At 45.5% G+C, this 12,447-nt stretch overlaps 1 protein-coding gene across 2 annotated transcripts; it reads right to left on the bottom strand.

Moving 5' to 3' along the window:
* Positions 1–8,030: 8,030 nt before the first annotated feature.
* GADD45A (growth arrest and DNA damage inducible alpha) lies at positions 8,031–11,270 on the bottom strand. Of its 2 annotated transcripts, none has more exons than XM_027114027.1 (4): positions 10,951–11,270; positions 10,319–10,420; positions 9,832–10,069; positions 8,031–8,721 (listed from the first exon to the last, which is right to left on the bottom strand). In XM_027114027.1, exons 1-4 carry the CDS (start codon positions 10,992–10,994, stop codon positions 8,608–8,610), a joined length of 498 nt encoding a protein of 165 aa, XP_026969828.1. In that variant the 5' UTR covers positions 10,995–11,270; the 3' UTR covers positions 8,031–8,607. The 2 variants fall into 2 exon arrangements, with proteins under 2 accessions (XP_026969828.1, XP_026969829.1); XM_027114028.1 differs by having other exon boundaries at positions 10,877–10,985.
* Positions 11,271–12,447: the final 1,177 nt, after the last annotated feature.

The following is a 12,447-nucleotide window of genomic DNA, read 5'->3' as shown; positions in this document are numbered from 1 at the left end:
ATATTTCTAAAATCCACCCCTGATTTTCCTCATCAACTGCAAGTTCAGGCATGTATCACCCCTTGACTGAACTACTGGAAGACGTCCCATCTAGACTCCAGCCTCTGTGGTTGCCCCTGGTATTAGGATAGCCAACTGTTTCTATTTACTTGGGACTGTCTCAGTTTTGGCCCTGAAGGTCTCGCATCCAGGAAATCCCTCAGTCCTACTTCTAGTTGCAAATAAAACTAAAACCCAAGTTTTAGTTGAAAATTAAATTACGCATAATAAAAAATCCATGGGGCTCCCTTCAGGTACAGCTGGATTTAGCTCTGCTTTCAAGTGTCACCTCTGCCCTTTACTCTTTAATTGACTTACTCTCCGCAGCAGGCAAGCGGCTGCCAGCAAGCCTAGACTCATCCATGAGCTTGGTGGCACTGCAAAGAGACTACAGACTTTTCTACTCTGGCAGAAAATTCTCAGGAAGATTTCTGATTGGCCCAGCTGAGTCACATTATCTATCCCCACACCAATCACCATGGCCAGGAAGATGAGCCAGGCCTATATTCCAAATCTATTTTTGAGGCTGGGGTGAGGGGTGCTAACAAGAAAGAAGGTTCATGGAAGGAAGGAGGGGAGCAGGACAGACAAGAACAATGAACAGCTGTCCCTTTACATTACACTCCCCTCAAATCCCATTGCACTGATCTGGGCAATTAAATGCCTCTGAGAAGAGTAAACCATAGGCGACTGTTAGCCCATTTTACTTTTCTATATAAAATCCTCGGCATCCCCTCATTGCCTGCAGGGCAAAGCCATGCTCCTTAGAAGGACATACAAGACCTTCTATGAGCTGGTCTCTGTCTACCTTTTCAGCCTACCTGTCTCCACTCCCTTCCTTAACAGTTAATCCTGTAGCAAACACCACAGACTGAAAGAATCCCTCGTGCACCGCATTTTTCTCCCCTCTCTTCTAACCGTGCTTCAGGACTCAGGTCAAGCATCACCCTTTCCTGGAAGGCTTCCTCACCACCACCACCCTAAACACACACACACGCGCACGCGCACACACACACACACACACACACACACACACACACACACACACACATACCATGCCCACCACACCACCTTAAATTCTCTGTGTCTGTCAGCTCCCTACACTAGACTGCAGGTAGAAACTGCACCATAATCATCTTTCTATAGTAAGTTCCAGCACAGAACTTGGCACACAGTATGAGCTCAATGTTTGATTTTGAACAGAAACTGCTCTGATAATCCAAATGGGTGATAAAGGACCAAATTAATGGTAATGGAGAGGAGAAACTGGATTCGTGGAAATTAACAATTTAATTGGATAATGTCTTTCCATATTCAGTTCTGTTCAGCTATGTAGTTGGCTGGAGGGTTTCTTTTTCACTTAAGTCACCCTCTAATTTACAAACATAGAATAATGATACAAAATACATACGTAACATACATGCATAGAAAATTACCCACTCGTGGGAGATGTAATTATCATGGGAGATGCAATTATCGTTAGGTTACATATATCCAGTACTTCCAGGAACTGAGCCAAGTGCTTTGCTTTCTCTGCATTGTTTCCTTTAATCCCCACAAAAAATCAATGATATAAGCCTTGTTTATTTTCCCATTTTCTGGGAGAAATAACTGAGGCTGAGAGAAGTTACACTATTTTCCCAAGGCCTAGCTGGGATCCAGGACCCAAGCTCAGCTCTTTCTGGCTAGAAAAGCCTATTGTCTTAACTGCTGAACTCTTATTCTTGATCTTTTGCCAGCTCTGTCCTTAACAGTTATACAAAGAAGCAAAAAAATCAGAAGGCTCTTCTGCAGATGAGCCTTTTTGCAGAGTGCTTATTTTGATGGTTGCAGTGTGATTACAGTGTGATGATGTAATCAGGTATTAAGTGGGGATACTAGGGAACTTTGCAGCTTTTCTGCATAATAAGTTCTCAGACACTTATTTGTAGAAAATACGTTAGCATAAAGTACCCAAGGACACAAAAATCACTTCTTCTGTGATGAGGTTACAGGATGAAAGAGAACAATTCTTAGAATTCTCTCCTTTAGTTTTCCGAGGGCTCTCTCCCATTTACCGGGTAAGTAAAAGATTAGATGCAATTAGTTTCAGCCTCCCGGGTTAACCTGTGCTGTCTGGTTGGTGTCTTTGAGAGATGGAGTTCACAGTAGAATTTTGATTTTCACCTTCCTCTCTATGTGGCTCTGGAGGGGTCTCTTGGCTTCTCTGAGCCTCAGGTGCTTGGCAAGGAATCAAATGGATTAATAAATGTGAAAGCAGGGCTTCCCTGGTGGCGCAGTGGTTGAGAGTCCGCCTGCCGATGCAGGGGACACAGGTTCGTGCCCCGGTCCGGGAGGATCCCACATGCCGCGGAGCGGCTGGGCCCGTGAGCCATGGCCGCTGAACCTGCGCGTCCGGAGCCTGTGCTCCGCAACGGGAGAGGCCACAACAGTGAGAGGCCCGCGTACCGCAAAAAAGAAAATAAATAAATAAATAAATGTGAAAGCACATTATACGCCAGAAAGTACTAATGGCTATAACAAAAATAGGAACTCCACTCACTCTCCGAGCTCCTTACCTTGTGCCTGGTGCCGAGCAACACTCTGTACAACAGGTTGTTTTTATCATGCTGTCAGCTTCTTGTCCAAGTGCCCAGTGCTGTGTCGGGCACATAACAGGTCTGTTGGTCGGTCAGTTCAAGGCAGTGCTAAGAGCCAACCTGTTTGTGGACCTCCCACCTTTTGTAGTTCTTGTAATTTGTACAGTAATCACCTTAGTAAACTAGTAAATTCTAACTCTGTCCACACATAGCAAATTGTTCTGGTTATGCCTCTTCCCTGAGAATCTCTTCAACCTTTGCAGAGGAACATGTATCCCTCAGCTCCTGGTGGGCTAACATCAGGGAGACTGGAAACTGATGTGAAAGCTGCTGGCTGCTCCCTGCCCCTGCCCCCACACCAAACTTGTTAAGCATGATTCTGCTCAATTTCAGCTGGAAGAACTCCAAGAAAGCAGGCAGTGTTTCTCTTCCCTGATAATAAGAATTACCTGAATTTACTTGTTAAAAAAATAAATTCTGAGAATTTTCCCAGCCCCACTTAATCTGAAGCTCCTGGGAAGGGGTCTTAAAGGTGTATTTTTAACACTATCAAAAATGCTAGGTCTTCATTATTATCGGAACAATGTGAGAAATTCTGGAGGGCAAATCCCTCACTTTACACAGGAAGAATCTGAGCCCCAGACTGAGAGATATTTGTCATTGGGGGGTGAAGTGTGGACCTCACATGCCTAAAAGGATTAGGAAGGAAAGCCTAAGTGAGTCCAGCAGGCTTAAGTTAACAATTGGGAGGGGTGAGGTCTGTGGCAAACTGGAAATCTTTGTCTAAAAGGGAGGAGCCTCCCTCAGCTGCAGCCAATTGCTGCCATGCAGAATGTGGGCTCACTGTTGCCACATACAGCAAATTTCCAAGCGACAACAGAAATAAAGATTTTTCGAAGAAATTTCTCCATGTTTAAACGTTGGCACGTGATTCCCCCCAAAAATTGTTTTTAAACATCATGTGAGCCAAATTTCTCTTGGCTACCAGTTTCCAACCTCACGTTAGGACTTTGTGAGCCACAGTTTCATCTTCTCCCAGCCTCTGTCATGGTGGTAATAGCACCCTGCCTATTTTCTCAGTTTTAAGTTTTTAAATGGCTTTCTATCACCTAATGAAAAAAAGGCTGGCTTGCAGGGCCCTTCATGGTCCTCCCTACCACCTTTTCCCACATTATCACCTGTCATTGGAGAATATGGATTCCAGGACCAGACTTCTTCAGCGTGCATCCTGGACTTGCCACTTACTAACAAACTCTGGGCAGATTTCTCTCTCTGTGATTAGTCTCTTCACCTTCAAAATAGAGGCAATAATAGTACTGATACTTACTTCCATAGAGTTGTTGTGAGGCTAATGAGTTACCATAAGGTTCTTAGAGCTGTGCTCAGCGTGTAGTAAGCCCTATGTGAGTGGTGTGGTTGCCTCAGAAACTGGCCCCAAACATGCCTCAAACATACACTCGAGAGCTGCAGTTCCTGTCCGGGAAGACGTTCCCTTCACAGTCCCCTGGCAGAACTCTTCATCCTTTGGGTTGCACTGGTTGCACTGGATCTGGCAAACCTTCCCGACCCCCAGGAACACTTAGGCCTTGAACACAGCACATCATCGCTGATCACCCTGCATCACAGGTGTCAGTCTTCTACACTAAATTGCACACATCCTTGAAGGCAGAGACCTTATTTTTTCACTTTTGTAGCCCCGGGACCTAACACAGTGTCAGGTACATGATGGGCTTTCAATAAATAGCATTAAAGAAGTGAATGTGCTAACCTTCACAATTTCCTTATTTGATGATAAACTTCTTAAGGACAAGTGCTCTTATAGGCTACATCTGTGTATTCCCCACAGCACTTAGCAGAATTACATTCAATATTCAATCAATTAAGTAATTTGTGTGGTTGCAAAATACGATGCTAGCTTCTGATCAAAGAACTTACAGACTTTTGGGCTTCCCTGGTGGCGCAGTGGTTGAGAGTCCGCCTGCCGATGTAGGGGACGCGGGCTCGTGCCCCTGTCCAGGAGGATCCCACATGCTGCGGAGCAGCTGGGCCCGTGAGCCATGGCCGCTGAGCCTGCGCGTCCGGAGCCTGTGCTCCGCAACGGGAGAGGCCACAACAGTGATAGGCCCGCGTACCGCCAAAAAAAAAAAAAAAAAAAAAGAACTTAACAGACTTTTTCTACTTGTCATCCCCATGTGCCCTCCAGAAATCTCTACCCTTTGAATTCTCATAGCATTTCTCTGGGCCTTTCTTATGTTACTGGGCACTTTTGCTTTGGATTACATCTATTGATGTGCATGCCCTAGTTACTTCACTAGGCTGGGAACTCCTTGAAGCCAGAGGAAGTGTCTGATTTTTCTTAGATTTCAATATAACCAGCATAGCCCCTTGCCCATAATAAGTTCTCACTAAGTACTTCTTGGTGATCTTCATGAATACAACATTTTACACAGTTTCTTATGTTTATCTAAGTATTGTTAAAAAGGAACAAAAAAAGATTCAACTCAACTTGAGGGACACTGGCTTGGTGTTAAATCATGCCATTGAGAGTTTTGTTCATTTAAAGGAAACGCACCTCACTGCTTACAGCCTTCTACCACGTATCAAAGAATAAAATTTAACCCATATAGTTGAAAATTGGGAAACTGATTTTAGAAGGGTTACAGTAAGGCACCTCAAAACAAGCTTTGAAAATACTTCCTATTAACAATATACAAACAGCTCTTTCCTAGTCATGACCCTTTTTTCTTTATTTGGGAAATAAAACATGTATTATGGAAGATTAGTTACCTTCATGAGTCCTTTCATTATATAAGTTTAACTTACTGAGGGCCTTGGTGAACTGTAGGCAGGAGAAGTCAATGCTATTTACGACACTGAGGTGAAGCTGCCAGTGGAAAAAAATAGGTATTTTCCACAAACAACACACCGTAGGTAGACGAGGGGATTTTTGTCCCTGTTGTAACATTTTCACCTACTGGCAATAAGTAGGCATTTAAAGCACAACTGAAAAGTATTAGCATCATTTAGAGGCAGAATCTGCGCTGGTAATTGCACACCTGTTTACAATTAACTCAATTGTTTCAGATTGGATTTTTCAATGCCTTGTTACTTTTGGGTTATGTTCAATCAGGAGCAAATAATAACAGTTAAAACTTAAAAACCAAAACAACACTGAATTAATTGTTGAGATTTTTCTGAAACCAAACAACCTGAAGGATGCATACTACCACTTCATATCTCTAAGTACTATGAATTGAGAATACAGATCAAAACACTTTTCTTAAAATATATATACCATGTTATAAGCAACAGATTTCTCTGATGCCTTAAAAGTTTTTCTATTGCTATCGCCTAAGTTTTAGTAATAGACACACTGTATTGGCACCTATCAGATGCCAGGTAGTTTGCATCTATTATTTCTAAATCATTTAGTCAACAAATTTTTTTTTTTTTGCCACGCTATGTGGGATCTTAGTTCCCTGAGCAGGGATTGAACCCACACCCCCTACATTGGAAGGGTGGAGTCTTAACCACGGGACAGCCAGGGAAGTCCCTAGTCAACAAATATTAATTCAACACCTACTGCTTGCTGAGAAGTGTGCTAAGTACTGGGCTACAATTATGAACCAGACATTGTTTCTTACCTTCAGGGAAGTTACAGTCCTGCAGGAGCGAAACAACTCTGCAAGATGGTTAATTTTATCTCCATTTTGCTGATGAGGAAAACGGGATACACTGGGACTGATCCTGGCTGTACCCCCATGCTCTTTCCGCCAAGCAATGCTGCTTCTCCCCACTCTGCCTTCCTACTTTAATTCACTCATCTTTGCAGAAGCGTGTTTAATCAAGTAGTTGTGGGAAAGAATTGAAAATATTTTTACTTTAGTGGGAACGAAAAGAAATTCTGTTTAAAACTCACTGCTCTCAATCTTTTGATAATGTAAGAAACAAATATTAAATACCAGTTATGTTTTGGATCAGGCACTAGCTTAAATAAGATACAAGTCTAAACAAGGCCTAAAAACCCACATTTCTAGTAGATGTGAAAAACAGAAACTTAATTGCAAGGTGAAGGGCTCATGGGCCTATGTTATTCCTAAAATATGCAGAAATGTGGAGCTTTTAGTTACTGTTAGCTAGTTTTCTCTCCTCTGACTTCTACTTTTTCTTGATTGTATGTAGTCATGACAAGGGTGGGAGACAGATGGCGGGGGGAGCCATGGGGGCTTATGGTTTGAGAAGGAGGCAAAGAAAAATCATGTAGACCAGAGCTATATTAGGCTTCGCCTCAGTAGGCATTTTTGCTTTCTTTGGCTGTATCTACAGGAGGTTATTGCAGTTAATTATCAAGTGACTGTTCCAAGTAAAAGATGACTGTTCTGCTGAAGCCTTTCATTTCTTTTGCTCTTTTCTTCCACCTCTCCCATCTAATTTAACCAAACCCCTCAGAACCATAGCAGACATGTTCAGCTGGAAGGCACACAGCTCTAGAAAGAGAATAAGGGTACCAGAGTATTTAGCAGGCCACTTTCCTGTTTGTTCCCTGAATATGCTTCTGCAAAATGCACAGCCTTGGACTGTTCCAGTCACTTTCTAATTGGCCTTGTTACCTACAGCCGATTATCCCAATAACCCGTCTTTCAGTCTCCAGTGTTATCTTCCTAGAACACTGATCACGTCACTCCCTGCGTGAAGGCCTCTGCAGACTGGCCAAAGTTTACAGAAGGAAGCCCAAAAGCTAAGGGTGACACAGAATGCCCTTTACAGTCTGGGCCTAATCGCCACTTACCTTTCAGCCTTTTCTCTCCCTTATCTTTCTACACCAGAGGCACACACAGAATCACTTTGTTCCCTGAACAGGTTTTGGTCTTTCGGGCCTCCACACCTTTTCAGAAACTAGTGTGCTGCTGCTAGCAATATCCTCTTCCTGTTTTAAGATCCAAATAAAATAATCTCTCTCCAGGAAAAACTTCACTGGTCTTACAGGTACCTTTGGTCACTCTCTCCCCTCTGCTTCCTTAATATGTTGCATATAATCTTATTACAGCACTAGTATCATTGAACTATAAATATTTATTCAGGTTTTGCAAGTGCAATTTCTAACACTCCTGTTCCCTAACTCTAACCCCAACTCCTCTTAAATCTTCGTTTTTCTGACTTTGGATATAGGGTAGAGCAGGGCATCACTAAAATGTCCACTAAAGAATGAATGAAAAGCAATATTATGCCCCCATGTCTGGCCCAAATGTTTAAGAGTGGAAAAGAATTATATATACATACACACACACATCTATATATACAGACACATATACTATATGTATATAATTTCACAAGGGTTTTAATTTTTCCATATTAAAAAGAAACTTCTTTAAAAGAAAGTCCAAGTTAAAAGAAACAAAACACACATAAAGAAATGATGCAATTATTCCATACCAGTTTATTGTTAAGTATTGTGTTTCAAAAAATTTATAGCATAAATAACCTTTCATGTCATAAAATAACTTAGTACAATTTATAATAAAACTTTGAGAATTTAACATCTCATCAAAATACAATAAAATATGGTTCTAAAATATGATTAACCCTTTCTGCTTTTTTCTTTTTTACTTGAGGACATATAAACCAAAATTACCCAAACTACTGCCGCACATTTAAACTTCAACAAAGCATATTTGGTTTATTTAAATGTAACTCAACCATCCTAAATTAATACATAGTTTTGTTTTCCTTCCTGCGTGGTTCTTTGTAATTTTTGTTCCTTTTGACTTGTATTTCTGTTTCCACACAGCTTCCTTCTTCATTTTCACCTCTTTCCATCTGCAAAGTCATCTATCTCCGGGCTCCCAGAACATGTAGTTGAACTCACTCAGCCCCTTGACATCAGTTTCTGTAATCCTTGCATCAGTGTAGGGAGTAACTGCTTGAGTAACTACAAAGGTATTTCAAAACTTCAGTGCAATTTGGTTCAGTTATTTTCATTCAGATGCCATCACCGTTCAGGGAGATTAATCACTGGAACCCACTGATCCATGTAGCGACTTTCCCGGCAAAAACAAATAAGTTGACTTAAGGCAGGATCCTTCCACTGTGATGAATGTGGATTCTGGGAACAAATTTAGAAAAAATAAATTTACTATTAAAAAAGTCAGCCTTTGCTACTTATTACACCACTTTTGAGGGGAAGACACTCGAACATTCTATACTTTGGCTGTGTGACACAGAGACCTGTTACAACAATAAGAAATAAAATTTCTTCTAGGTAGTTGGGTTTCCTGCAAAATCATTCAGGGTAATTCTCTACTAAGCTGTACTCTTCAAAGTCTGAGTATAGTCTGAGTACATGAAACCCACTGAGCCATATACATATATATATATGTTTTCATAATATTTATTCAGTTTTGCATGAAAGTATTATTCACAGGCTTGCCCTACCAAACTTGTACCTTGGCAGAGACCTGAGTGAAACAACTGTGAGAAATATTTCCATGCTGGGCTACCAGGAGGTGAGAGCTGCATAGCAGTTAACTAGAACTGCCACCTGTTATCCTCTCAAAAGAGACAGTAGTATTTTTTCAGGAGTAGCAAAATAATTAGGCTGCCACTTAAAGAGATCAGTCAAAAAGTAGTAAAATGTAAAAGACAAAACGATCACATTTACCTCTGTAAACACAAGTTATCTACCTACCAAAGGTTTTTATGGGGGTGGGGGGGAGCTCCATTTTAAAATATGCAAGATTGCAAAGAAAAAATTTCCACTCTATCCTCTCAATACATTTCTAGGGAATTAATAAGGTCTGTCTCCCACACCATTTCTATTTTTAGCTCTGACTGGCAGAGAATGAAGCTGACTCCTTAATGAGGGTGAGCCAGGAATTTATTTGGCTTTATCTAATCTGCCCTGCTAAAGGAATTAGTCACGGGAGGTAGTGCAGATGTAGGTAGGGAGTAGCTGGGCTGACAATGCTGACTCACAAGGATCTCTTCCGCTTCTGGCAGCCTCCAACGTGCTTAGACACGTTCCGTACCAGAGAAAATCCCAAGGATGAAACTAGCACATCTCGGCTGAAAGTCCAGCCACACTCTTTGATGGGGCAAAGGCGCCCAGCTCTTGACCCTCAGCCACTCCAGATCTGGAGTCAGGCGACTTTCAGCCGTTGCGGACTTCCTGCCAGGACTCTAACCACGTCCTGCCCGCAGTCCCCTTCTCCCTTACCGTCACCAGCACGCAGTGCAAGTCCGGGGGCTGCTCCGCGCCCTCGCTCAACGCGGGGCCCGCGTCACTCTCCAGGAGCAGGAGCTCGGCCAGCCGGCCAGGGTTGCTGACGCGCAGGATGTCGATGTCGTTCTCGCAGCAGAACGCCTGGATCAGGGTGAAGTGGATCTGCAGAGCCACGTCCCTGTCGTCGTCCTCGTCCGCCGCCAGCAGGCACAGCACCACGTTGTCGGGGTCGCTGCGTGCGGGCAGGGACGGGGCTGATGAGCCCAAAGGCAAGACCCGCCGCGTGGGCGCCCGCATCCCGCGCCCACGTCCCGGGGGGTCGCGCCCCGGCCCGCTTGCTCCCCTTGGGACAAGCAACCTCAGGGCAGATGGAAAGCGGCAGGAAGTGGCACTGCTGGCCGAGGGGGCGCCCCTGGAAGGCGACCTCTCCGGGCTGGGGCGGGAAGAGGAACCACGAGGGACACGCGAGGGTTCCACTTACACGTTGAGCAGCTTGGCCGCCTCGTACACCCCGACGGTGATGGTGCGCTGACTCAGGGCTTTGCTGAGCACTTCCTCGAGGGCATCCCCCACCTTATCCATCCTACACGCAGGCAGAGCAAGGGGATCCCGTCAGCCCGCCGCCCCTCGGGGCCGTCGCGGCCCCCTCGCCCTGCGCCGCGACCCTCCCTCCCGAGTGCACGCGACACGGCGCACCTGGGCCTTTGCAAACCCGGGGTTCCCGGCCTGTCACCCCACCCCCCGCCGTAACCCCTCGCACGCCCAGAGGCCGGGCGTCCAGTGAGAAGCCCCGAGAGTGCCATCCGCCACCCTCTCCCGAGGGCACTGCCAGTCCCCGGCGCTGGGCGAAGCCACAGGCTGCCGGCCGCAGGAGCCGCACCGGCAGGGACGGTCACTTCTGCCCTTTGCAAAGGCTCGAGGGGCTCGACCGGCGTGGGGGGCACGCTCTTTCTGTCCACGCACGCCTCTAGTGTCCCGAGGAAGAAAGGCGGGATAGAAGTACCCTCTGCAAACTTTTAACCGCTCGCTCCCCGCAAACCTTGCACAGCCTGGCAGCACTGGGGTGCGCGCAGTGGGCAAGCAGAGTTCAGGGAGAAGCTCCGGCTGACTTGCCTTTCGGTCTTCTGCTCTCCAGCCGAGAATTCCTCCAAAGTCATATTGCAACTGCAGGTGCCCTACAGAGAGAGAGCGGCTTGCGGGCTGCTCCTGCCACCGTGGGCGCGCGGGTGCCTGCTTTCTGCACTCCTTCTCAGGCTCCTCCAGCGCCCGCCGCCGCCGCGCCGTCCGCCCCTCCTGCCCCCTCGCTCGCTCGCCCGCCGGCTCTCGGCGCCCCCCCTCGCCACAGCCCACTATAGCGACGCGGCAGCTGCCTCACAGCCACTGAAGGACAAAGGCCCCCCTCGCCGGAGTTATCCTGCCAACCCCCAGCCAACCACCACCCGCCTCATTTGCATGCGCGCAGGCATTGGGCTATGCAAATCAGCCTGCTCCGACAATTTGACCTCAGCTCCTGGAACCCGGCTGAGAGGAGCGGAAGAGGGAGGGGCCACGAGGAAGGCGAGCCTGGGGCGGGGGCGGGGATGGGGGGCGGGGTCCCGAGCCTATTCTCATCCTGCTGGCAGGGCGGGTAGGAGAGGAGGTCTTTGTGCGGGGAATGGAGGCTGTCTTAGCTTGGGCTGGAGCTGGCTGCCAAGTGTTTTTCTAGTTGGTGCACATTTGTTTTTTTTAATTGTCGTTTCATGTCTTTTGTTTTGGGGGCCTGCTATTAAAATCTATTTTCAGGGTTAATGCACCCAAGTCTAGTAATTATTAGTAAGCTGGTTACATAAAAAGAGTGTGTCCAGACCTCTGGGGCAAAGTTTACCTCAGAAGTGTTGTTTATGTAAGTCTAGGCAAAGCTGCTTATTAGTAGTAGTATTATTTCGGTCCCCTGATGGCTGGTTTGATTTATTTTTGGAAGGTTGCAAGGGTTGGGAGCTCAAAAAAAGAAAAATCAACACATTTGTGTTTGGTGGTGGCAGGGAACCAAGTTGGAATCTCTTCCACAGAAAGCAGAAAGGCTTCCCACCTGCCCAGGGTAACTCTGGAAAACCGTGTGCACCAGGAGCTGGTTACCACATGTGTGTATCCTAGTGTATCCTAGCTGTACAAGCCCAGTTCACCTTTCTCAGACAGCCTTTCCCGAAGGAGGATCCTTCTGCAGGGCACCAGCTAAGAGACAATTGTCTGACACCCACACAAGCTACATATCTAAATTCAAAATGCTCTCAATATGCCCTCAGCTTCCTTTCATAAGGCAAGTATGTCACTACCTTCCACAGGGGGCCTGTGATCTCACTGTGAATTATTAATGTTAGATGCTGAATCATGAAGCGGCAGCTATCGGACCTTTTAGTCATATGCTAAAATTTCAGCTTTGAGATAACGGCAACTTGTGGGTGTAAAGAAAGCAGTAGTTATGCATTTTTGAAAAGCAAACTTCAATGCATAGACTTTCACTGAATAGGTTGAAAGTTCTTTCCTTTGTTTCATGAGTTTATGCAATAAATGCAAAAATATGTGTTAAACCTACTGAAGTCACCAAAAGTGGTAAACATGCTCCCATATGCT

Source organism: Aethalodelphis obliquidens, unplaced genomic scaffold, assembly GCF_003676395.1.
Source record: "Aethalodelphis obliquidens isolate GAN/ISIS:26980383/991018 unplaced genomic scaffold, ASM367639v1 scaffold13, whole genome shotgun sequence".
NCBI lineage: Eukaryota > Metazoa > Chordata > Mammalia > Artiodactyla > Delphinidae > Aethalodelphis > Aethalodelphis obliquidens.
The sequence above is the reverse complement of the archived record's forward strand: the minus strand, read 5'-3'. Positions and strand labels throughout refer to the sequence as shown.

What these genes read in the sequence shown, in the direction of transcription:
- GADD45A (XM_027114027.1), bottom strand. Translation starts at nt 10,994, where the DNA reads ATGACTTTGGAGGAATTCTCGGCTGGAGAGCAGAAGACCGAAAG. An exon ending in GGAGAGCAGAAGACCGAAAG is followed by an intron (nt 10,421 to 10,950) that starts GCAAGTCAGCCG and finishes GCCTGCGTGTAG; the next exon opens with GATGGATAAGGTGGGGGATG. An exon ending in TGCACTGCGTGCTGGTGACG is followed by an intron (nt 8,722 to 9,831) that starts GTAAGGGAGAAG and finishes ATTTGTTCCCAG; the next exon opens with AATCCACATTCATCACAGTG.